General features: G+C 34.4%; 3 protein-coding genes across 5 annotated transcripts; 1 reads left to right on the top strand and 2 right to left on the bottom strand.

Annotated features, from left to right (window-relative positions):
- Positions 1-3,533: 3,533 nt before the first annotated feature.
- Positions 3,534-4,944, bottom strand: LOC127902716 (extensin-3). 2 transcript variants are annotated; one of them, XM_052442566.1, is made up of 2 exons: positions 3,925-4,944; positions 3,534-3,838 (listed from the first exon to the last, which is right to left on the bottom strand). In XM_052442566.1, exon 1 carries the CDS (start codon positions 4,942-4,944, stop codon positions 3,958-3,960), a length of 987 nt encoding a protein of 328 aa, XP_052298526.1. In that variant the 3' UTR covers positions 3,534-3,838; positions 3,925-3,957. The 2 variants fall into 2 exon arrangements, with proteins under 2 accessions (XP_052298526.1, XP_052298525.1); XM_052442565.1 differs by having other exon boundaries at positions 3,534-3,816.
- Positions 4,945-8,686: 3,742 nt separating this feature from the next.
- On the bottom strand, positions 8,687-11,398 carry LOC102627431 (RNA-binding protein 2). Of its 2 annotated transcripts, XM_025096015.2 has the most exons (8): positions 11,240-11,398; positions 11,054-11,146; positions 10,024-10,160; positions 9,641-9,935; positions 9,458-9,519; positions 9,242-9,323; positions 8,959-9,111; positions 8,687-8,850 (listed from the first exon to the last, which is right to left on the bottom strand). In XM_025096015.2, the coding sequence occupies exons 2-7, from the start codon at positions 11,133-11,135 to the stop codon at positions 9,008-9,010; spliced, it is 762 nt and encodes a 253-aa protein (XP_024951783.2). In that variant the 5' UTR covers positions 11,136-11,146; positions 11,240-11,398; the 3' UTR covers positions 8,687-8,850; positions 8,959-9,007. The 2 variants fall into 2 exon arrangements, with proteins under 2 accessions (XP_024951783.2, XP_006472956.2); XM_006472893.4 differs by having other exon boundaries at positions 8,687-9,111.
- An 8,063-nt stretch (positions 11,399-19,461) lies between these two features.
- LOC102627137 (PH, RCC1 and FYVE domains-containing protein 1-like) lies at positions 19,462-25,536 on the top strand. Its single transcript, XM_006472892.4, has 9 exons — positions 19,462-19,970; positions 20,424-20,510; positions 20,969-21,058; positions 21,183-21,269; positions 21,381-21,500; positions 21,820-23,925; positions 24,035-24,181; positions 24,494-25,002; positions 25,097-25,536. The coding sequence occupies exons 1-9, from the start codon at positions 19,923-19,925 to the stop codon at positions 25,254-25,256; spliced, it is 3,354 nt and encodes a 1,117-aa protein (XP_006472955.2). The 5' UTR covers positions 19,462-19,922; the 3' UTR covers positions 25,257-25,536.
- Positions 25,537-26,413: the final 877 nt, after the last annotated feature.

Genomic DNA, 26,413 nt, shown 5'->3' with positions numbered 1-26,413 from the left:
TAAATGCAGCACATGCAAAATGTAACGTGTACAGTTGACTATAATCTTGTCTCTTACGGAAGCTTCACACCACTAAATTCTTTACTTAACTCCTTTTAAATTACTCAAGAGATATCATTAAGATCTAGATCAATAAACAGTTTTAAATTAATTCTCGAAACTAACTTCAATACGATCAAAATTAAATTTGGGTCTTGAAACTAAATAAGAACAAAAAAATTCACTGTTTGTAAAAACATAAAAATAAAAAATAAAAATCTAATGCGCGTTGTGAAAAACAATTATGGAGTTGAAATATCAGTTCCTAAATATAACACGTTTTTCGGATCAAGTTGCGTGAGAAAAATATATATTTCTATGCAGCTGGCTCGCAAGTAAAAAATAAAAACTTTCCAGAAAGCATGCAAGAACTAGTCAATGCGAAAAGACGTCATCGTTCTGGCAGCGAGTACTTGTTTATCACCTTACGCTCCCACACCGACACAACATCTAGTCAATCAGTGAAAAACACGAACTCAAATTAAAAATGAGACTCTGAAAATTTTACTGCTGACAAATAATCTGTTTAAAGAAACTTGATATTGACACAAAGATGAATTGTTGCCAATATTCAGTCTATATTCAAAGCCATTGCCATATCAGATGGCCTTCTATCGCCAATCGCGCTTTGGTTTACTGATCACACACGTTACTGCCGACTGAAAGAACAAATTAAAATAATAAAAGGAAATGTAATATTGTTAATAATCTGTTCACATTTCGAGTTTGGTAATGCGACAATGGAATGATATAACGAGTACTGATTATTTCAAATTATTATTTTGTTTTCTTCTTCAATATGTAACGTGTACCAAAAAAAAAAAAAAAACACAATAATGTTTATAAATGCATTCAATGAAAAAAAAATGCAAATTGCGAAAACAATTTCATAATTTCCCAATAAGACATATATTGCTTTAAATGGATGTGGGGTTGGAGGGGCTGGCGATTTCAAAGTGTCGATTTATATATTTGGACCAAATTTCATTAATTGGTCATATGAGCTAATGACAATAGGCATTTTTAGTTTTACTTTTAGATGGAGAGTTAGATAGTTTGTGAGCTTCGTGGCCTCTCTTAAATCATTAGGGTTTGGGTTTTGTCTTTTTCAAAATTTCCTTGTGGCTCTAGATATTTTAATTAAAATTAATACATTTTTTTTAAAATGTAAATCAAATTAACGGTTTGATATTTTACTCATGCCATAAATGTGATAATGCAGCAGCGGTGTTGACACTACCACGTAAGAGTTTCAACGGAGTATATAATTTTAGAAATATTCAATTAAAATAATTCTTTCATCATGTTTAAAGAAAACGATTCCGATCTTTTTATTTGTCTGAGAAGCAACAACATCCCTACTGGCTACTGGAGTAGGTGAGTCATGCTGTGCGAACACCGCATGTGGTACTTTTTATAATTGATATCAAGAAATTTGATTAGGTGGTCGCGATGGCCACGTGTCGCTCGGATAGAGCAACTCCAACCAATGAATTGTGACACCCGATCCATCGCACACAATAACGTGCACAATCATGCACACCCGATCATCACTCTTGAGGTTGAATAGTTATAAAACAATATTTATTTAATGCATTACCACCACCTAACCTAACCTAACATTTGATCGGCAGATTAAGATTCCGTTCCGGAGTCTACTTCTACTTTTTATGCGAAGTGGAACTTTCCCTTACGAGCAGACCGTGGCTAGCTTCTTTTTAAATTTCTATATTCTAAATGGTTTCCAAAAACCATATTCCATCTCTTTAGTATAAAATAATAATAATAATAATAATAATAATAATAATAATAGCGATAATGCTGGGACGGAATATGTGCACGGAACAATGCAAAAGTCATTTAAAATAATGTACAAAAAATAGGAAAGAGTAAATTAAATTTACATGTGTGATTGGTGTTTATTGAATAGAGAAACAAATAGTTGTATTCAAATCATGCATTATCACTACCAGATGTGTGATGTAAAATATTTAAAAATTTGTGAGAACTCAAATCATTAGAGAATCGTAATTAATTTATATGGTAATTGATATTTACCCACAAATAATTTGTTTACAGAATTTACACTTTTCTGTGGACAAGATTTTGAGCATATAATAACACCGCTCAAAAGTTGATAACTTGTTTAGTAATTTTACTAGTTGAATGAATGTTCGACAGTTGCTTAATTTAATAGCTGTGCATGCATGCACGCATGAATGTAATTTTGTAAAGGTAAAGTTCAGAGAGGGTCAAAGTTCATCATGATGTTCTGGTTTGCATGAAATATACATATGACTTTACAGCTAGCTTAGGGTTATGATTCTTTGCAGACAGTGGGCCACTTATATTATATATTGAGACATAATTGCTTAAATGCATCACTGGATTAATTATTAATACATATAAAAGGCTTAAAGCTACGCGGAATTAGCTGAATGATTAGAATACTTTTATGAGTTAGGGGTTTGGGTCATGGTGTATGGTTCCAGTTTTCATGGACGCACTTCTGAATAGATTTAATGACATTAATTTTTATGTAAATAATGGAACATGAAATCATAAGACTTAAGATTTTGTACACCCGTCATAGTTAGTCGCAGATTAAAATTATTGTTTGATTTTACATATAGTCTTCTTTATAAAATTGTCAATTATATATCTCTATGAATGTCAAAATATAATCAGTTGATATTAATTATAAAGTGAATGATCAATATCGGCAACGCATGGAGTACTGATAATAATGTTAAAATTCACATCAATTGAAACATAAAATTGATATACAACTAAGAGAAAGCAGGACAAATGTCATAATTATTAGAAATTTGTGTTCATGGAGATTAAAAATTATAGATTATTAATGAGTTAGACAATGATCTGCGTGACAGCAGGCTCCATATCGAAAGAAATGAAAGTTGAAATTGACCGTCGATTGGATAAAGGCACTTGTTAACGCGCTTTTTATACAAGTTGCATGAAAGAACCTTAGCATGCATGCCAATAAAAGTAAAATTGCAATAATAACAAGCGAATCCCTAGATATTTTTTAATAATTTTTTTATTTCATAAATAAGAAGAGACAATGAGTGCAACTTCAACAAATAGATCCCTGACCCATAACCCCAACGTCGGAAAATTGAAAGGCCTTATTATTAAAGTTATACGCTATTGAGTCAAAATCTAATATTATGTGTAAAATTCATAATAGAATTCTCTTGTAATGCGAATTTTCCTAAAAAATATTTATATAGGTAATTAATAGTGAGTATATAAAAATATAAGATCAGTTAAATCTCAATCATAAAATAGTAAAAATGAATATGTTATACAAGATCTTTAAAAGTTAAAGAAGAGAATCATAATTTTATGGTGTCAATAACATATTTGATTCAACTATGCCTTTATTTGGGAAAAGATACAACAAGAGGGGCTTAAATGCTATTATCCTAAGAGTGCATCGCCAAAGGGTAAAGTCAACACACAATGGACCGTTTAGAAATATATTGATTTTATTATACGACCAACCTCTTGCATCTGCATGCAAAAAGGTTGACAATTACAAAAGACGTGAGATGCGAATTACACACAGCAACGATCCATACATGAAAATGATAAGCACTTTGCTTTTCTACATGTAACTGTTTATTCCTCTTCGGGGGGCAAAAAGGAAAAAAGATAAAGATAATTAAAACGCGGCAACTCGCTTTTCTTTTTCTCACGGTAAAGTCTCTTAATCAGCTTTCGCTTTCTTTATTTGCATGCGAATCGCCTCTCCTGCAACAACATGTTAATCAGTCTATGTCAGTGGTCACTTATTCACTTAATTTGCATATAAAAATATAACACAGTGCTTAAACTAAAGCTCAATAATTTTGAGTTTACCATAAAAAAGCATGAGCTATTCGTGGCCACTTTCTAGTAGTGGTAAGGAGGAGGGGGAGATGCATAGACGTAAGGGTGATGTGGTGGGGACGTGTAAACTGGGGGTGGTGGGGGAGACTTGTACTTATAGGGCTTCTTGGGTGGTGGTGGGGAATGGTAAGCCGGAGTTGGTGGCGGAGGAGACTTATACTTGTACGGTTTCTTTGGTGGTGGTGGGGAATGGTAAACTGGAGTTGGTGGCGGAGGAGACTGGTATTTGTATGGTTTCTTGGGTGGTGGTGGGGAATGATATACTGGAGTTGGTGGTGGAGGAGACTTGTATACGTATGGTTTCTTGGGTGGAGGTGGGGAATGGTAAACCGGCGTCGGTGGTGGGGAATGATAAACTGGAGTTGGAGGCGGAGGAGACTTATATTTGTACGGTTTCTTTGGTGGTGGTGGGGAATGGTAAACCGGAGTTGGTGGCGGGGGAGACTTGTATTTGTATGGTTTCTTGGGTGGTGGTGGGGAATGATAAACCGGCTTCGGTGGTGGGGGAGACTTGTATACGTATGGTTTCTTTGGTGGTGGTGGGGGAGACTTATATACGTATGGTTTCTTTGGTGGTGGTGGGGAATGGTAAACCGGCTTCGGTGGTGGGGGAGACTTATATACGTATGGTTTCTTTGGTGGTGGTGGGGAATGGTAAACCGGCTTCGGTGGCGGAGGAGACTTGTATTTGTATGGTTTCTTGGGCGGTGGTGGGGAATGATAAACTGGCGTCGGTGGTGGGGAATGATAAACCGGCGTCGGTGGTGGGGAATGATAAACCGGCGTCGGTGGTGGGGAATGATAAACTGGCTTCGGTGGTGGGGGAGACGTGTAATGGTAAGGGGGAGATACTACTGGCGGTGGATATTTCTTTGGTGGGGGAGGAGATGTGTAGTAGTAATGGTCTGCGGAGGCTTCTAAAGGAAAGTAGCTAAGAGAGACTGATATTACCAAAAGAGTGGCAAAGAGGGAGGCCATTTGAGACCCCATCGTTCAATACAAGGAGGGGGTTTTGCTTATGCTCTAAATCAAAGCTTCGTGCCCTCTTTATATAGACTTTGCTTTTTTACAGTTTCTCTACCAAACTTATCATAAGATAAAATTGACTTTACCAAAAAAAAAAAAATTACCCTAATTTATTTAACGAAATGCTTTCATGTTATGTTATGAAAGGGTTGCCATCAAGGTTTGGACAAATTTGACTAATTATATAATGTTAGGGGTTTGTTTAGTCGTAAGAGTATTCTGCTGGCTTGATATAAAAAGAGTTTGCGAGCTAATTAATAAGAGAATAAAGTAATAGTCATTATCCTATTAATAATTTTGTCTCCTTTTTCTTTTCTTTCTTTTCCTAGTGCAATAATTTAAACAGAAAGTCTTAATTAGTTCTGATTAATTTATTTAAATATTTTGTCTTTTTGAAGAGCTTGAAAACGTATATTTGCCTAACTTTTTATGAAATTTTTGGCCTAGGGTCCCGGCGGCTAAACTTCTCTCTCTCTCTGTGTTTCTTAATTGATGTACATTTTTGTTTCAACTTTCTCTAGTGATCTCTTTGTGTTTACTGTTTAAAATTAATACTGATAGCTTAGGTAGTGATATACAGATATGTCAGTGTTTTTGGCTTATAAATTAGCAAATATACATTGTGTGTGTATGTTTATAGTCTTCTAATATAACTAATCAAACACAGATTAGTTAGCATTAATGAATCATCTAAATCCACCACTAATTACTAACTAATCCCATCTAATCAACTCTCCAACACTTGATATTACGAATACATCCGTTAAAACAGCTTAATCGGATACGAAACATTAATACTACTTGTGTCAATTTTTTCGGTTAATTTGCATGGAAACGTAAATACGTAATATGATGATGACTCATTGACTCTCTCAAGTCTACACATAACGAAGTAATCAGAACTCTTACGGTGTCCATTTGACTACTGTATTGGTTTTACTTTTACACCATATCAGTTAAAAAAAAAAAAAAAGGAAAAAATTCCTCGTCACGTGTCGTTGATCTAATTAAATCATAAATATATAGCAACTTGTTACTTTGTTAGCTACCATGCGAGGAAAAAAGTACGTAAGAGTGGGTGAAGAGTGAAGACTGGACCAGCGTCATCTCTTCATCTCTCCTAGCAATGAGAAAGGAGGGGGGAAAAAAAAAAGAGAGGAATAATCGATAAATTAATAATTACAAGTAAAAACAAAGGTTGGCTTTGACTCTTTCTCTAGGTTTCCCTAGAAAGAAGTACGTACGCGAAGCTATAAATTTCCTTTCAACAATTGCAAAGCAGCTGGGCTTCTTCTAATTTCTAAATCAAAACAAGATCGGCTTATGACGAAGTGCTTTTGATTAAGTAATTTTTTTTTTTCCTTTTTCTGTTAGAAAAACTAGGCTACGAGAAGCTGAAAAGCAAAATCATAAATCTAGTATCGAATGGATCCATAATCGAATTTGGTAATGGTGGTTGGCAAATGAACCAAAATTTCAATGGATAAATTGCGTGGAGAGGTGTAGATAGTGCCAATAATTGAAATTTGTTTTCATATTTTCTTGACAACACAATGTCAATATTATTTAATATGTCAAGATAATAAAAGTTTTGGCACAAAGTTGGTGTTTATGTCTTATTAGGATAATTATACAGGCCATTTGGTGGTAATTAACAGTGTTTGACAATCATACTTATCTTAGGATGAACAGTAGTAATTGAATTAGTCCATTTTCTTTTACTTTTTTTTTTCGAAAATGTCCACTCTGAATAATTGCAAATACGTGTAGTTTTTCACTAAGAAACATTTCACGCGTAAAAAATGTGGGTAAAATAAAAAGCCGCAATCAAATTAATAATTAAAAATTAGCTGGGCTCAATCAAATTAATATATAACATGTGGAGCCTAGTCTTATCTTAGGTCAAGATTTTGTCCCACTCAAAGACAATAATAGTAATTAACAAATTAAAATAAAGTCACATAAAAAATGGATAGATCACAACTTCTTCCATTTACCAAAATGCCTATTGAAACATTATTACTCTTTTTTTTTTTATATATATATATATATGATCAAGTCACCGACACGAGAAGATAATATTATTCGCTTTAGAAAAACAGATCACGACTATTCAATGGTTGTGATGTGAATGCAGAATCAAACCTAAATGGTCAAGTACGGAGCCATCACCGCCGGTATTCAGTACAGCTCTTTGCTTTTTCTATCTTTATCTCTTTGTTTGGTCTTGCAATATTTTCTTTTCTGGATAGAAGATGATAAATGGTCGACTATTGGGTGGTGGTAGAGTATGTTGATTGATGAAATTTTTCTACCATGATGGAGATTGAAAATCAATTATTCTGAAGTGAGATCATAGCAATCTAGTCGATAGCAATCAATTGCGTACTATAATATTAGGCGATGGATTCCTTTTCATTTTATAAATTTTTGGTTCTAATTATGCTTCTGGGACCATCTCACCAAGCTCAAAAGTAATTTTCAAAAATTAAAAATTAATTTTAATATTATAATAATTTTTTTTAGAAACCACTTTTGTCACAATTTCCCATTCTATAACATATTTTAAAAAGCAAAAAAGAATAACTTTTCAAAATTTGATTTTAAAAATTAATTTTATATTTAATATAATTCTATATATATCCTAGTATATATTATGAAAATTTAAATTATCCTTATTAATTAGAAAATAAAAAACTTTAAAGAGATTATTATTATTATTATTATTAATTATATTGAGATAATAAATAAAATAAAATAAAAAATATTTATTTTAGAAGTCAATTATTGTATTTATCAATACAAAAATATTTTATATACATATTTACAAACGTATAAATAAATTTTATTTAATATTATATCTAATTAAATTATTTATATTTTTACAGTAGTTTAATATTAAAATTTACTAAATACATATGATTATTTTTAAAACTCCCAATATTTTTAAAAATAAATTTTATTAAATGTTTAATTAGTTGTCTTTACGATATTATCCAATTTTTGACCCTTCGTAACATGGGATTTAATGATTAAAGCCTTGTTGGGAATATGCTTTTGAAGATGCCGCGTAAAAGAATAAAAGCTTTGATGTGATGCAAAGTGTTATTTGCTAGGATATCGATGGAGACACAAAAGTTTATATTGCAACTAAAATAATGATATATGCACATACTTTTTTTTTTTTAAAAAAAATGATATATATACATTGAAAAAAATAAAAAATATAGTATAAAAGTCAGAAAAAAAAAAAGATTCTTATCTCGGTAATGGACTTTTTTTAATCCTATAGTTATGAGTATTATTATTATTTTTAAATTGCTTGGTCTTCAAATTACACCGTACTACTTTTTATATTATTTGTGCAGACATCAATGTTGTCACAGCTGATATGAGGTTAGATTTAGCATGGATCACGAACGAAAACTTCCATATAAATTTCATTACATCGGTGGGCACTTACCTCATATTATTCTATACAACGGTCCCAGCCACGCCCAAACACACGAATAAATTACTGCACTTTGTGCTTAATTGTACGACACTCACTTTCACTTTGACAACTAATGTTTATCGCTCACCCACGCGGTTATACTTCAAAGTCAGGGATTCCATCCCAAATGATAATCACACACTAAGATGGCGCGAGATGAGAACAATCATTCAAAAATCCCGAACTCATAATCTGAAAATGCTATGCCACATGTCAAACTCCAAAGTCAAAATTTTCATTACATCTAGAAATTATCGTACAACAATGCTTAGTACAGACTGACGAATTATGTTTAATCTCAGTGATCCATCCAATGATTTCTTAGGTTTGACTGCACAGTCGATTATGATTCTTCTTCATCTCACCACCCACATACTCTGTGGATCACAAGGCATCATAATAGGGAAGGGGCCAGGGTCGAGCAACTAAAATTGCAAATTACCAATACAATTTTATATAACTCAAAATATACAAGAAATGTGTACCCAAAAATTGGATTACTGTTAAACCTAGTTGTCCCCAGCCTGAAGTCATTCACCTCCTGCCTCTGGCTCCAAAAACAGACCTTGGACCTGGATTCCGAGAAAATTGCAGTCGCAAGAATTTAGAATCAGGATCATCTTCATCCATTCTATAACCTGATGAAACCAACAAGGAAATTAGCAACTCCAAGTTTTTCAGGAGACCAAGAATATGCATCTAATTTCAGATAAAGAATACAATCCAGCAATTTGAGATATCATTGTCCATCACCATATACCCAATTACCTTGCAAGGCACTCAAAGCAGTAGCTGCACAGGCCGGATTTTCAAAATCAACAAAACAAAGGATAAGGCGATCTCCACCACGCTGCATTTACCAATGTATCAGAGGTTTAGCTTGAAGAAACCAGTCACACTTGCAGTAATCAGTTCAGGTGACGTAATAACAAACCAGTCAGTAAAGGTAGGGGAAAAAATGTGTGTTAGTGGTCGTCTACTTACCAGTTTGGATTCTTTGATCACAAGTCTGACTTCTTTATATCCAACAAAAGGTCGAAATATATCTAAAAGGGAAGTAAAGGAATACAAACAACTGACAAGAAGATTTTTTTGTGTGCAAGATAATGAGTTGAGACAAAAATATATCATTTCGGCTTTTCAGTGCCACGCCATAGAAAAGGATACGAGCTACTTCCCTCTTCGTGCTGTCTGCAGGAAGTCCCTCAACATACAGAGTGCTCGAAGCATCAGGAGGAAGAGGTAATGTTTCATGGCCTGGCCTAGCTGCAGCATCAAATGGAAGCTGATCATCAATACTGCTGCTGCGAAGATTTTGCACCAGATCTGGACCAGTGGCCCCATGACGACCTGTCACACTAGGGTCAGAAACAGGCAGACGAGTCACTCCACCAGGAACAGCCCTTCGCAACCTATCTCCAGAAAATGCACTGGCTTCTCCAGAAGTAAAAGAAGAATATTGCTTCAAAATCAATTAGGATGATTATTTTAGCAAACGAACATGTGTATGCATGGCAGAGAACATGCAAGGACAAGGTTCAAGTGAGTACCGCGCTTTGGAGATAGCGATCATATGCTGATCCAATGGTACTTGTATCCTTTAGAGGCTGCAGCTCACCAAGATCATCATCTTGAGATAAATAATTATGCATATCATGACGTGACAGCACTTCAGAAGGGGGAAGATCTTCAGTATTAAAAATCAAAGATGTCAGTGAAATTCCTTCTCCAAAAGGAATGTGTGAATAAGCATGCATAGATGCAGTTGACCTACTGTCAACTCTCTACTTGCTTAGTGATTTCTGTTAAAGTAAGACCGATGAACATGGACTCCATCGTAAAATGGAGAACACTGAATGAATCCAATTCTACAGGAAGATCCAAGAATACATGATCCATGCAGAAGAATGACTTTCAGTGTCAAATAATTACAAAGTTGGCAAGGGACATGAATCTCTCATTAGTCCAAAAAAAGGATAGATAAATCTTCTAATTTTGAAACTTAAAACAAAAGTTGTAAATAATTCTGAACAAATTTATCTGTCACTTAGCACATTCACACCCTTCGATGGCTCAGTTTTGAATTGAATTCAAACCCATTATTCATGTCCACTTCTTTATTTCTTTTCGAGATATAAATCACAAAATAGAATACACACACTCATACAGTCATTCTCTCCTGCTATATCTGAATATAAATCACAAAATAGATATATTCTCCTAGAATATAGGATGCGCTGCCCCAAACGCACACATACAAACTACAAAGATTATGTTATCAGTATTGAAGTTGACAAATTCTTTTACCCTGCATCTCTTCACACAGAGTCAGTGCTCCAAATTCTACCAAAATGCTAATGTCATAACCCTTATCTGTATAAATTTACATAAAATTGCAACTTTAGCTCCCAAATCGGAACATAAATTAGAGAATTTTCTCATGCCATGGAAATAAAACAATAAAATCCTATGTAATAACACCATGGCGATCCATGGTTAACTAGTTAAATAAACAAGCTCACCAAAAGGAATCATATAATTGGAATTTTAAAACAAAAAAGAAAGTGTAAAAGAGCGTACCGTAATCGGACCGGGGTCGTTTAAGCATGCCACCAGAAGGGAGCAGAGAAGCCTGTTGACGATTCCAGTAACCGTCCGCCATGATTATTATCTCTGTATATTAAGAAATTGAGATTTAAGATTAAACAGCTAATTATTACAAAAGCATAATATTATCGATAAATTAAAAATCGCCGATTAACATGCCTTGGCGTTGATTATTGGGATTTGCTAAAACCCTAGGGCTCTTCCTCTGCTCTCTATTATTTTTCGCAATTCACACCACTTTTTTTTTTTTTTCCTCCTTTTTATTTTGTCGTGTGTTAACAGTCTAATGCTTCGTCATCAAGTTGTCACACTCTATGGAGCACGTGGTGTCGTGGTCTCCAGTTATCTCGTGCAAAAAAGAAGTCCAGGATTTTATTTTATTTTTGGGCTTGGCTTCCCCCAACTCTCTATCTTTGGGCTTCTACATTTAACCCAAGATCTCTTCCACCCTTGCTCGCCCTTTCAAATCGATTACCAACACGTGATGATAAAAAATCAGACGAGAGTAATGCATCCATCAAATAAATTATTAAATTCTTTTTTTTTTTTTATGATTCTAGTAATTAACCTTTTTTTTTATAATCAATGTACACATATGTAGTGGTAGAGTTACAAAAAAAAAAAAAAGGAGATTATGGGCAGCTTAGCTACAGTAAATGATTCCTTATTCAAATAAATTAAAAAGAATAGATGCGATGAAAGACTCGAAGTTATATTTAATCTCATTAAAAATCATATTGAACGCGAAAAAAAACATTCTCCGACTCCAACAATGCATATTTAATATTTTATTGAATAGGAACACTTAATATAAATATTAAAATACAACCCACTTATAATTTAACAATCAATATTCTATTGGAATCTACTTGATAGTTGTGTTGTGGCATGGCCCAAAATGATTAACCCACCCCAAAATAATTGGGGTTTCCAAGTCTGTCTCTTTCAAAATTCTTCAACAGTGACCACAAACATCACCAAAACTGTACTTGCTAAAACTCAAGTTCAATAAAGTGCACAAAAATCACCCTCCACTTCAATTATGGTGAACTACTGAACTTAAAAGATATGTTTGTCAGGAATGAAATGAACATGACAAATTTTGGGGCCAAAGTGCTTTAACATCGGGGGTAACCCTTTTCTCCCACTAACTCGAACATAATTTTTGCCATCATTTTGTGCTCCCAACAAGTTTGAGCTGTGTACATGCTCTTTTCTATATGCGTCAAAGATGACATGAAATGAAGAAAAGCAAAAGAAAAGTGAAAAGGAAATTGGTTGCTTTGAGATTTTGTCTGGGTTTTGAAATAATGTATCAAATGTGCTACTGTAACAAGATCGTGACTAATAGTATTATTTTTCACAAGCTCACACTATATAATGTTACAACTTATTAAGACTATATGTAGATAAAATTGCAGAAGTGGACCTTTGATTTTTTGAACCACATAAGAATTCGTAGTACATGGATCTCTTGAAAGCTCACCTCAACTCCTTTTTCAACTATCTATCTGACCCAAAGACTTTTATTCATCTCACAAATCACAATATACCTGTATGTATGTATTGTAATCTAAGGTCTATTAAAACTCTAGAATATATACATTTATAATATAATCCATAAATCTACCGAGACTGCCTCATAAATTTGCTCCTATTAATAAAATTAGAAAGAAATTACTCCAATCTCACTTTCCTTTTTTTTTTTTTATATTTTTTCCCATCCTTGGTGAAAATGTGAAAGAGACTCACGGGCTTGAATCGGTGGCCCACCAATGGGTTAATCCCAATGCCTAATGCCCCCACTTTTCTCTTATAAAATTGATTAATTCAAAGGAATGGTATGAACTAAGCACTCTCTTATAGCTTAATCCTTCAAATGACAAAAGTTAAATCCAAAGGTGCGTGGTACGCGAGTAATATTATATAGCATTGTATCAAATTTTAGAGTGATAATACAGCTACAAACTTTTGTACAAACTGATGTGGCATTAATTCATTAGTTGAATGAAAATATAAAATAATATAAATAAATTATGTGGACCAAGTAATATTTAATTCAATAAATTTTATCATGTTACATCAGTTTATATAAAATAAATTTATATAAGAGTTTGTGGCTATATCGTTACTCTAAATTTTATGAGCTCATTAATAAGCCACTAGTTTCCAAAACAAGAAAAAAAAAATTGAATGAGTCAGTAAAACTACCGAAGAAAGGTTGTGATAATGGCTTCTTATCATGAAATTGCAAGCAAAGTTGAAATGGACAACATAATTGTATACATTAAATTTGAGATTAGACAAAATAAATTAATAACAAACACTTGGAGTAATTATGGAAGGCCTACTAGGGTTGGGGTCCATCAATTTAGTACTTTTTTTTTTAACTGATTAAGCATCAGGTTACTGTATTACACAGAGATATTTATAACTGCTATGACAGCATGTCATTACACTGATATTTACAATCATATATATATACATGAGACTACATTATTACACTTTTAGTCTATGAAGCACATACTCAGCTAAATATCCCTCATGGGGGAGGGATGTTTCTACTTCACTCGCATTTCGCAAGAGAAAAAAACGTTGTAAGTAATCTCCACACAATTATATTTAATTGAGGGAGGTTGAGTCCGTCACTTTAGTACTAATGTTAAAGTTTCAAGTAAAGTCTTTCAACTTACTTTGGAAGCTAAACTTAATCCAAGCAATTCACGAAAGGGAAGAGGCATCAATAAATAACCCAAAACCCCAAGTCCCAACAATTCAACCTTAACATGGAAGCGTGACCCACATGCAAATGAACAAGCCGACAGGGCTAAGTAGACGGTGTAATTGAGTCAAATCAAAGCGGCCCTAGCCTTAAAGATTTGGCTTCTTGTCCCTTGGAAGTAATAAATAATGTAAATAGAAGCAACTCTCTCATCATTCATGCTCCATTTGATACCGCAGTTATCCAGCAAGTTCAATAAGTCGGCTTTCAAGGTGATTATAGTGTTTTTATTATGATAATTTGATCATTGGCTTCCACAATCACTCACTTCGCTTCTTTATTTTCTCATTAATTTATAATTGAAGCCTAACTTCTGTTGACGAAAAGTGTCAAGATTTTCTTCAAACACATCATCACTTTTCCATATATTTACATAACAAATTATGATCTCACTAAAATCTCTTTTTAACTATAAATGTAAATGAAAGAGTAGTACCGCACATGTAGTGAGTTTGTATATATCTCACTATTTGATGTTTGATTGTTTGTGACGGACGAATCAAGTATTATCAATGTTCAACGTTATTGTATGATATAAAATATAATGTTTTATATGCTTACAAATTTTCCTTTTATATTATCAATACAATACGAAACTAAATCTTTTTTTTTATATTATTAATCAAATATTCTATTGAAACTCGTAACTATATTTGATGAAATGTCTTCAGTGTAATTAAAAATGTTGTAATGTGGGGTTGGAGTAAGAATACATTTTTCATCATAATTTACGGCTTTGCTTCAGGATCAAGTGGTTACGACACAACCACCTAGTGCACAACTAGTTTTTTTTTTTTTTTTAAATAAATGTTAGGAACGAATTAGTTGCATCTTCAGGAAATCAAACTCGATAATAAACTTAGATACAATAGGACCTGCTTTGATTGGCAATTCGGATATTTATAACATTAATCCTTAAAAATCAATAATTATGGAAAGTTTAAAATAATTATTTTTTAGCAATAATATCCAAAATTAATCCCAATTTTAAGTTATTCAAAATTAGTACACCTGTACCTAAAATCACAACTATTTTAAAGTTATGTTTGAGTTAAGTCATTTCTTCCCCAATAAATTAAACCGTTAAAATATGAAATAAATGCGACTATTTAGTATATTAAGAAAAATTGATATTATTTTGTCACAACTTTGTTCTGGTTATAACGTCGATTGTTTAACTAGTTTTCTTAGGATATATGTTAAGAAATTGTAGAAATCAAAAAATAGAAATGAACGAACACATTTAATGCCCAAACCAAACACGTTAGATTTTGCTTTGCTTTTTTATATGGTAGTCGTTAAGTTACATAATCATGTAACTTATATCAACACAACATTTACTACCACTAATACACATTTGATTTTTGTTATTTATGTTTTTATGTTAGTTGTAGCAAGTGTTGGATTGATGTAAGTTACATGATTATGTAACTTAATAAGCACCCGTATGTACTATGATTTTCCATTTTTTTTTCTATTTTGTATTTCAAATAAGTAAACACTTAATTTGACCTTTACGAACATGTGATGACTCTAAATTAGGGATGGCAAAATCCAGGTCCGGGTCCGGGTTCAACCCGGAAAAATTCGGGTTTTCGGATTCAGGGTTTTGAACCTGGATCAATGAATCAATATTAATTTTTAAAATTCTAAAAATAAAAAATTAATACATTTCTAAACAATAACACATCTAGACTAATAAATAAAATTAATTAAAAAATAATATTAAAATTAGATATCCGGGTCCGGGTTCCCGATGTCCAGGTTAACCTAAATTCGGATCTAGACCCGAATATATCAAGGTTATTAAAATTTATTCCGGATCCGAATTTTTTTATATTCTAATACGGGTTCAACCCGGCCCGAATTATCTGGATTCGTCCGAATCCGGATTATTTTGCAATCCCTACTCTAAATACTGAAGGGGCATCCTCTTCGTTTTTCTATTTTTTCCTTGTTATTAAAATGCCAAATTTATACAGAAGTCAAAGCGGAAAATGTTGGATATTTTGGAAGTCTAGTGAATGGGCGGCTGAGATGGTTCGGCCACTGAACATTGAATAATCCTCGATCACCGTCCAACTCCAACTCCAACTCCATGGCACAACCTGCGCATCAAGGGGTAATTTTTAAAAACCTCCCCTGAGGTTTTGGCTTGTTGCAAGTAGATGGCGAGAATTGATTTATTTGTAAAAAATCTCCTACCGTCAGTTAAGTTTAACATTGACCGTTAGTTGACCGTGCAAAGACAATATTACCCTTAACAATAGTTTATAAACGAAAATAACTAAAAAAAAACCAAAATTATTGGTGCAAAAAGCACAAACCCTATTTTTTGATAATTTTATCCTTGTCAATTCTAAAAATTTATAATATCATAGTTAAAGATTATGACTATTTTATTTTTAAATTTTTAATTTTATCTTTCTTGTAGGAATTTTAAGGAAATATCAATAATTTAAAGAGGATTTTTTAATTTTTAATTTTTAATTTTTTTATAGAAACTTTAAGAAAATATCAATAATTTAAAAAGTGTAAAATAGCTAATAATTTTGATTTTTTTTTAGTTATTTTTGTTTATAAACTATTGTTAAGGGTAATATTGTCTTTGCACGGTCAACTAACGGTCAATGTTAAACTTAACTGACGGTAGGGAGTTTTTTACAAATAAATCAATTTTCGCCATCTACTTGCAACAAGCCCAAACCTCAGGGGAGGTTTTTAAAAATTACCCGCGCATCAAGATGGCATGGGTCCCACAACTATGCAACTAATAGAGCACCATCAACCTACGTGGTTATTCACCTACCGAATCAACAAAATACAAAGGGGCCCGTACTTCAATAAAAATTCTCCAGATTTTGAGGGGTGATTTTGTCATTTCAAGGTGGGTTCTCATCTCTCGAAAGTCGAAAGCGAAGAAAGATCACAGACTCGGGTTTTTTACAGTTGTAAATACCATCACTTCCTTTTTTCTATTATTTTTAATTAATTTATGAAAATTTAAAAAAAAAAAAGAGTGTCACGAAACGTCGCCGTAGCACGATTTCTTAAAAAGTGTTAACTGAAAAGTGCTGGACTGATTTGACCCGGAATCGAATCATAGGTCCCCGGGCTTTGATACTTTTTGTTAGCTTCTGCCTTCTTGCGCCTGCGCGTTGCGTTCCCTTTACTAGCAAGTTTTAATTATGACACGCAACCAAGTTTAAGGAGCGTCGATTGAACTTAAAACATCGTCTTTCATACTGACCAACAAAACAATTTAAAAAGAAAAATTGAAAAAAAAAAAAACAATTAAGAAACGTCGCCAGTGAATTCAATGGAACCAATCGGTTAGGTACTTGATTACTATCCAAGTAGGCAATTGAACATACTCCCCGTTAAACAATCTTTGATGAGATAACTCTATTCCTCAGTGGCAATTGCGAAGTTGGAGGCAACCACACGACGTTACTATTTTTCTACCCATTTCATATTTTTTAACTCGTATATATAACATTTAGTTATAATCCTTGTAACAACTATTGCGATCTAATAGCTATAACCATTTGCTTAACATTGAAGACGTTTCGAACTATTAAGTGAAACTAATTTCAATATGAGTAACCATGATATTGGTGAATGTAAAATATAAAATCTATATTTTGAGTGATGTAGTATATTTGTGACACTCTTTGATGAGTGTTATAAATTCACTCATTGATAATGGGATAAAAAAAAGATTAAACAATTAAAAATAAGTTTATTCGATCCATATCATCATGGTGATTATGAATGTAAAATTCTTCTTATATCATATTCAAAATTTTAGATCTTGTTAGCATGGAGATTAAGGGTGCGTTTGGGATTAAGGTTGGACAGCTGTAGCTTAAAAGCTACAACACTAAAGTGTTTGGTAAACACTAACTGCTGTAGTTTTTAAGCTACGTTGATATGCTTTTTTACTTGTATAATATAAAATTTATTATATCTTTAATAATTTTATCAAAATTATTATTTGAAATTTATATTTACTATATATTATTAACTTTTGTTTCATAATTACAACTTTTTTTTTTCACAGCAGCTGTAGCTTAAAAGCTATAGCATCTCAATCCCAAACGCACCCTAAATTGCCGCACTATAAGGTGAATGTGATAAATAACAAATGTCATGTTAATATAACATTATATAAGAATTATTTACTATTTTAAATGGTGCGTGGAATATTATCCCGCACGATACTACATTTGTTTTATTGTTTTTTAAAATTTTATTAGTGTTTTGTGGGCGCACATTAATTAACAGTAAGAGTTAAATCAGTTCCCATAAGATTAATAATATACATGCCTAGTAGCGATGGAAAACCAATTTTATGTTGTATCAATGGATAGAAATAACACAACCACTTGGCAGGTGATATCATCAATTTCTCATGTTTTCTATATCATTAAACAAAATATATTAAAAAAAATGGTATTAAGAAAATAAAAAATGCAAATCGGATACAGAAGATCCAAAACATTTCAAATCGAGCCATCCCTAGATTTTATGCTAAGAAGGATGAGTTCGAAAGTAATGGTCTTATCACCACATCTCTCAAAAGATAGAGACCACGCGACTCTTGTTCCACCAACGTACTACATTCTCCTTGGTTGACTCTAAAATCCAGACTCAACCCTGCGCACTAAACGGCACCATATCTTCGGACTCGCGTGCTTCCCGGCTCACCCACCCCAACCCCGGCCCAGACTTGGTTCAGACTCCCCTCGGTTCTTCTACGTGCCACGTCATCCCTTGTGAGGGCCGTTTTAGTCATTTCATCAACAATAACCAGTTCACCTCAAAGCAGACGCAAGTACAAAAATAACCCTCTAACGCGCCTCCTCCTTCTAAACGACAACATTACGTTCACAGACTTTTCAGACCAAAAGAACAAGTACAAGTCACAACATTGCGCAATCAGAGCTCTTCCCCAATAATAAGGTCATTTGGTACATACTTAAATGATCGTTTTTCTATTCTAAAAATAATTTTAGGGCTTAATAAAAAATTTCGATGATGTTATTATATTTACAAACTACTTTCATAAAACAACAGTGTTACATTAACATAAAAGAAAAAAAAAAAGAAAAAAATCACAGTTAGCATATGTACATTGCCTATATTGGATTTGATTTATCATATGTTATTGATTCTTATATTTTTAGTGTCTGTCGATTTTATTATTTATTATTAATGTGCTAGTTTTGATAAATGTTTTTTAATAATACTATCTTAGTCATATAACAATTTAATAATAATTAAATTAGAAAGTATAATAAAAATATTATTATTGTCATAGTATAATACTCACAATAATGGTGCATCAATGTCAACTTAATCAGTTTGAATTTCGTCGACAATAGAGTTGATGAGGATTCATTAGAATTCAAATTTATGAAATTTAGAAAAGGAAAAACTATCATAAAATAAGAACTGGAAAAATTTAAAAAGAGGCTATTTCCTTGCATCCAGCCAGGGGCTTTAACCTTTTAGAAAACTCAGAAAATTAAAAAGAGAGAAAAGTAGAAACAGCAGTAACTGCTGATGCTGAAATAATTTTTGTAATATTAAATTAAAATAATAATGGCTGCTTTGGAAATGTCTATTCATATTTCTTGTCAATCTCAGGCGATTTCCTCCTACTTTTCGTTTTTTTAATTTTCTTTTATTTTATCATCTTTGACTCCCTCCGTACTTTTTATTTTTTATTTTTTAACTCACAAGACAGGAGAAGAGACTCTGCCTCCGGTTTTTTTTTTTCTCTCTCTCTCCGGTTCCTGCGGTTCTCTTACGTTGGACTAGAACTCGTCCGCCGGCGAGTAAAACCGCAGCTCACTGAAGACCTCTAGATCTGTGAAAGCTAGTAGTTAGCGTATTTCAGCGGAGCAGAGAGAAAAAGAAAGAAGGAGGTGTTGAAGTGTTGATGGTGAAATCGCACGGCGGAGAAAGAAGAGCCGTTAGCTGTGTATATGATGAACGGTGGTTTTGTGAGGGATCGAAGAGGGAGGTGGCGCTTTGGTGAATCTCTCACATGGAATGGCAGATCTTGTTAGCTACGGAAATGCCGACCGTGATATTGAGCAGGTCTCCTCATCATTTTTGACATTTCTTCGACATTTTTCTTCTATTTTTCAAAATTCTGTTTTTTCTCTCTCTCTTTTTTTAAACTAAAAATAATTTTTTTCATCGACACTGTTGTTACGTTTATTAGAAACCGAAATTATAAAGTTTAATAATGAGTTTGAGTATTCTAATAATAGAATAAAATTTAAAGCGTCTATCGTATTTCTACATTACAAGTATGATAATGATTTTTATTTTTGGAGCTAATTTTGTGAAGTAACTTACAAATAGATATTTCTCAAAGTTTGGTTTTTAATTTATGTATATTAACTATCTTGATAAGTTCACGTGATATGCTTTGTGATACTTCATGATATCTATCGAATGTCACTGTGCATTTTTGATCTAGAGAAATTACCCGCGACCATTTCTTGTTAACGTAAGGTTTGTAAACGATCCTGCTGGTTTTTGCAGGCATTAATTGCTTTGAAGAAGGGTGCTCAGCTTCTCAAATATGGTCGTAAGGGAAAGCCTAAGTTTTATCCGTTTAGACTTTCTAATGTAAGTTTTGTATCTTAAAGCCTTCAATTTGATTGCTTTGAGATGCTAATGCTACAATTTCCATTTGGAGATAGGCTTACGTTTTATGCCAAAATTTGCTGAATAATGAAGGGTTTGTGTGGAAATTTATGACTGAAAACTTATTAATTCTCATTAAGCTAGGAGCAATAAAGTTCATAATCATCTCGCCAGCTTTGAAAATCAGAACAACTGGCTTTTCAATAAGTTCTGATCCTTTGGTTCCACAATCTTAACAACTAATAGAAAGTTTGGACTAAAATTTAGACCACCAGTTGGTGATAACTGAGAAGATTTCTAGTTATGATTATTCTTATTGGTTGCATTCATGAATGTTTATTTAGTGCGCTACTTTTTGTTGTAGTTGTACTTAGTGAGCCTTTTCCTTCCATGCTGTTCTGGTTTTATTCTATGACTTATTATTTCTTGTATAATCACAGGATGAAACATCTTTGATCTGGATATCAAGTGGTGGAGAAAGAAGTTTGAAGTTAGCCTCTGTCTCTAAAATTATTCCTGGACAAAGAACTGTGAGATTTCTCTACTTCAATAGTTGATTTTCCTGTTATTTAGCATATCCAAAATTATGTAATTAATGGTTTTAGGTGTTAAATTTCCAAAACATCCATCCTAATTCTCTTGATATGCTATCAGGCTGTTTTCCAACGGTACCTTCGCCCTGAAAAGGATTATCTATCTTTTTCCCTTATATACAACAACGGAAAGAGGTCACTTGATCTGGTTGGTGATCAAATTCTATTCACAAATATATGATCACTTTATCTTTGTTCTTCCCTAGTTTTCTTCTTCTATTACCTGTTTAACTGTAAACATGATGTTTGTTGCTTTCAGATTTGCAAGGACAAAGTTGAGGCGGAGGTGTGGATTGCAGGTCTCAAAGCATTAATATCCTCTGGCCAGGGTGGTCGCTCCAAAATTGATGGTTGGAATGATGGAGGTCTCTACCTTGAGGTAATTTTACCCGTCTGGGGCTTCTAGTGGTTGATTTCTTATTGTGTTTTTCTCCAGCCCATAATCATCTTCCCAGGTACTTGATTATGAGAATAACGCTTGTATTTGTACAGCTGATCACTTGTTTTAATATCTTTATCTAACTGGTGAAGTATATCATATTTTGTTAATGTGTTAGTGAATGGTGATTTTTCTCTTCGTGCTCTGAATTTTATCAATGTTAGAATACTCAACTGGATAATTTTTATTGTTGTTTTCTTGTTGTAAGATATGTTACGTACTGGGTCTGATATGCATATTTATGGTCAATTAAATCCAGGATAGCAGAGACTTAACATCAAATAGTGCAAGCGACAGTTCTGTGAGTCTTACACGAGATATTAGCTCACCAGAGGTTTCTGTCAGTTTGAACCACCCTATTTCTTCTCCTACGAGTTTTCAGACTGAGGGTTCTATCTCTGTAAATTCTGAAAGATCACATGTAGCATCAGACAACACAAATATGCAAGTAAAAGGATCCGGTTCAGATGTTTTTAGAGTTAGTGTTTCTAGTGCCCCCAGCACTTCAAGTCATGGTTCTGCTCCGGATGATTGTGATGCTTTAGGTGATGTGTACATATGGGGTGAAGTCATATGTGATAATGTTGTTAAGGCTGGGGCTGATAAGAATGTTAATTACTTAGGCACTAGAGCAGATGTGCTTCTTCCCAGGCCATTGGAATCGAATGTAGTTTTGGATGTACATCATATAGCCTGTGGGGTCAGACATGCTGCCTTAGTGACTAGACAGGGAGAAGTTTTTACATGGGGTGAAGAGTCTGGAGGAAGACTTGGCCATGGTGTCGGGAAGGATATTGTTCAACCTCATCTTCTTGAATCTTTGACAATGACTAGTGTTGATTTTGTTACCTGTGGAGAGTTTCACACCTGTGCTGTTACGATGGCTGGGGAGCTTTATACATGGGGAGATGGCACACATAATGCAGGGCTTCTTGGACATGGTACCGATGTCAGCCACTGGATACCCAAGAGAATCTCAGGACCTCTTGAGGGACTTCAAGTTGCATCTGTAACTTGTGGTCCATGGCATACAGCCTTGATAACATCGACAGGCCAGCTCTTTACGTTTGGTGATGGAACATTTGGTGTCTTAGGCCATGGTGACAGGAAAAATGTTTCATATCCAAGAGAAGTAGAATCCCTCTCTGGGTTGAGGACAATTGCCGTCGCTTGTGGGGTGTGGCATACGGCAGCTGTTGTGGAGGTTATTGTTACACAGTCTAGTGCAAGTGTTTCATCAGGAAAGTTGTTTACTTGGGGTGATGGAGACAAAAACCGTCTTGGACATGGAGACAAGGAACCTCGACTTAAACCCACTTGTGTGCCAGCATTAATTGATTATAATTTTCACAAAGTTGCGTGTGGCCATAGTTTAACTGTTGGCCTGACCACATCTGGTCATGTTTTTACAATGGGAAGTACTGTATATGGTCAACTTGGGAATCCGAATGCTGATGGAAAATTACCATGCTTGGTTGAAGATAAGCTTGCTGGGGAATCTGTTGAAGAAATTGCCTGCGGTGCTTATCATGTTGCAGTCTTGACATCCCGGAATGAAGTATATACATGGGGTAAGGGTGCTAATGGAAGGCTGGGCCACGGAGATGTTGAAGATCGGAAAACACCAGCTTTAGTTGAGGCTTTGAAGGATAGACATGTAAAGTATATTGCTTGTGGTTCAAATTATTCTGCAGCTATCTGTCTTCATAAGTGGGTATCTAGTGCTGAGCAGTTGCAGTGCTCAGCATGTAGACAGGCTTTTGGGTTTACTCGGAAGAGACATAATTGCTATAATTGTGGACTTGTGCACTGCCATTCCTGCAGTTCTAGAAAGGCATTAAGAGCAGCATTGGCTCCCAATCCTGGAAAACCATATCGAGTGTGTGATTGCTGTTTTGCGAAACTGAACAAAGTATCAGAAGCAAGTAACAGGAGGAATTCTCTGCCTCGCCTTTCAGGTGAAAACAAGGACAGGTTAGACAAGTCTGATCTTAAGTTGTCAAAGTCAGCAATGCCTTCCAATGTGGATTTGATTAAGCAGTTAGACTGTAAAGCAGCAAAACAGGGAAAGAAAGCTGATGCATTCTCCCTTGTTCGCTCCTCTCAAGCACCCTCTTTGTTGCAGCTTAAAGATGTTGTGCTGACTACTGCTGCTGATCTGCGACGAACTACTCCTAAACCAATTCTTGCTCCATCTGGAGTAAGCTCCAGGTCCGTGTCTCCTTTCTCAAGGAGACCCAGCCCACCGCGATCTGCTACACCTGTTCCTACTACATCAGGACTTTCCTTTTCAAAAAGTATAACTGATAGTTTGAAGAAGACTAATGAACTTCTGAATCAAGAGGTGCTTAAGTTGCGAGCTCAGGTATATTATCTTAAGTTTTTCAATCTTTGTACGTACTTGGGGTTTGCTTGTGAACATTAAAAGTTTCAAATGGACTACCTTAATCTCATTGGATATAAATGTGATGTAGGTTGAGAGCATGAGACAGAGATGTGAGTTCCAAGAATTAGAGCTTCAGAAATCAACGAAGAAAGCTCAAGAAGCTATGGCTGTCGCTGCAGAGGAATCTTCAAAAGCTAAAGCGGCAAAAGATGTTATTAAGTCACTGACTGCTCAGGTTAGTATGTTTATGTGGTCCAAATTCATAAATCATTGGGTACTGGGACTACTTTATTTTGTTTTATTTTCTACATCATTCTTGATCATCTCTTAGTGCTTGCTATATCTTCTTTTTCTTTGACCGCCATGTGGTAGCAGATATGCTATGGGTCTCACCCATTGGTTATGAAGAACTTGAAATTTGGAATCAAACTTCACAATCCTTTTAAACACAAAATTCTCAATTTAGGTTCTTTCTTTGTTTAATTTTCCCATTGGAAATAAAAGATTCTTACAATGTTGTACTGATTATTCCCCTGTATCAACACAGCTTAAGGATATGGCTGAGAGGTTGCCACCTGGGGTTTATGATCCTGAGAACATGAGGCCAGCCTATATACCAAATGGCTTGGAAACAAATGGTGTGCATTATTCAGACATGAATGGAGAGGGCCATTCAAGATCTGATTCAGTTAGCAGCTCTATCCTGGCCTTTCCTACGGGAGTTGACTCTGTTTCGAATAATGGAACTGGTGGCCTTTCGCAATTTCTCAGGGAAACTACTGGGGCCAGTGGGAGAGATGATCAGCCAGTTATTAGACTGCCAAATGGTAGTGTTGGTGTTCTTACAAATAGCAGCTGTGTGTCAGAGTCTTCAGAAGGCAAGGAATCCATGCCTTTACAAGACAGCGAGAATGGGACGAGGCCTAGGAGTCCTGCATTGTCTGTCAGCAGTCATCAAGTTGAGGCTGAGTGGATTGAACAGTATGAGCCTGGTGTGTATATAACCCTCGTGGCCCTGCGTGATGGAACCAGAGATCTCAAAAGAGTGCGCTTTAGGTAGGTTATTGGGTTTTTCATTTTTATTATTATTATTTTTTTTTCATTTTGAGTTACAAATTGACGTGAAATAATTCTAATATGACTTCTGCAGCCGGAGAAGATTTGGTGAGCATCAGGCAGAGACATGGTGGTCAGAAAACCGTGAAAAGGTGTATGAAAGATATAACGTTCGTGGATTGGATAAATCATCAGCTTCTGGCCAGGCTGCCCGAAGACCAGAGGGAACCCTCTCACCGACTTCCCAAACCTAGCAAACTGATAGAGCCGTAGAGGGAGGGAGAGGGCCAAAGTGGACCCGGTTTCAGAAGCCAAGCCAAAACCCTTTTCTTTTTTTTCTCCCCTCTTCCATTTTTTGACTCCCTCCTGCTTCCCTTCCAATTTCTTTTCACTCTTTAATTTATCTCTTTTTTTTTTTTCATAATTTAATTTCTGGGTACCTGCCCTTTATATATCTGTTGTATTGTAGTGTATATATAAAATCGTCAAATCCTCGATCACCTGAGCAAAAAAGTTTTTAGTTACTATCTTTCACCATCCCTGCAATTCTTTAACCGTTTTACACTCTGACCTTTAAAACTTAAAACTTGTCCAATATTTGTTTACTAATATGACGGCAAATTAATCTGTGAGACTCAAAAAGGGAAGGGACGAAGCAAAACTGTATCTAAAGTCTCAAATCACATCCTTGAATTTAGTTAGCACACTTTTGGGATGTTCGAATTCAATACGACACTTTTTGGGATGTTTGAATTCAGTTTGAGCATAAAAATCCAAATAGCACCAAATGCCTAGCCGCTTTGTTCCGTTCAACAAATAGCGCCTAATGGCTTGCCGCTTAGATCCGTTCAATAAATAGCACCAAATGCGATTAAAAAGGAGAAGAAAGAGATGTTTCAGAGGAAAATTTGATCTCTACCTAATGATAAGTAGACGTCAAAGCACAAGAAAAGCTCTAATTGTCAGCTCAGCAAAATTGACATCAAAAGATTCAAAAACAAGAAAACCTCATGTCATGATAGCTACATTTACAGCCTATAGTTCAGAAATAGAAGCAACACAGGTATATTATAGTTTTTTTTTAATCTTTTTATTATGTGAATTTAATTATACTTTAAACAACAGTTATTTTAGTCTCCGATTAAAAAAAAAAAAAGAAAACAATAATTTTAGTCAACCCACAACAAACCACAAAGCTCTGCTGCATCGTAAAATTTCTATGGACGATCATAAATATCATTAGAAAGTATGAACGCACTAAGGATATTTCTCCCCATTGAAATCTGAAGTTCAACTTCTTTAACGACTTTTGAACTCATGGTCATTTGGTGGTTAGCTTTGTCTTTGAGAATTAGTGACCTCTCATCATGGCCTAACATGCTTTGCAATGCATGATTACCAATAACAAAAA

The sequence above is a fragment of the Citrus sinensis genome, chromosome 5 (assembly GCF_022201045.2).
Source record: "Citrus sinensis cultivar Valencia sweet orange chromosome 5, DVS_A1.0, whole genome shotgun sequence".
Lineage (NCBI taxonomy): Eukaryota > Viridiplantae > Streptophyta > Magnoliopsida > Sapindales > Rutaceae > Citrus > Citrus sinensis.
The sequence above is the reverse complement of the archived record's forward strand: the minus strand, read 5'-3'. Positions and strand labels throughout refer to the sequence as shown.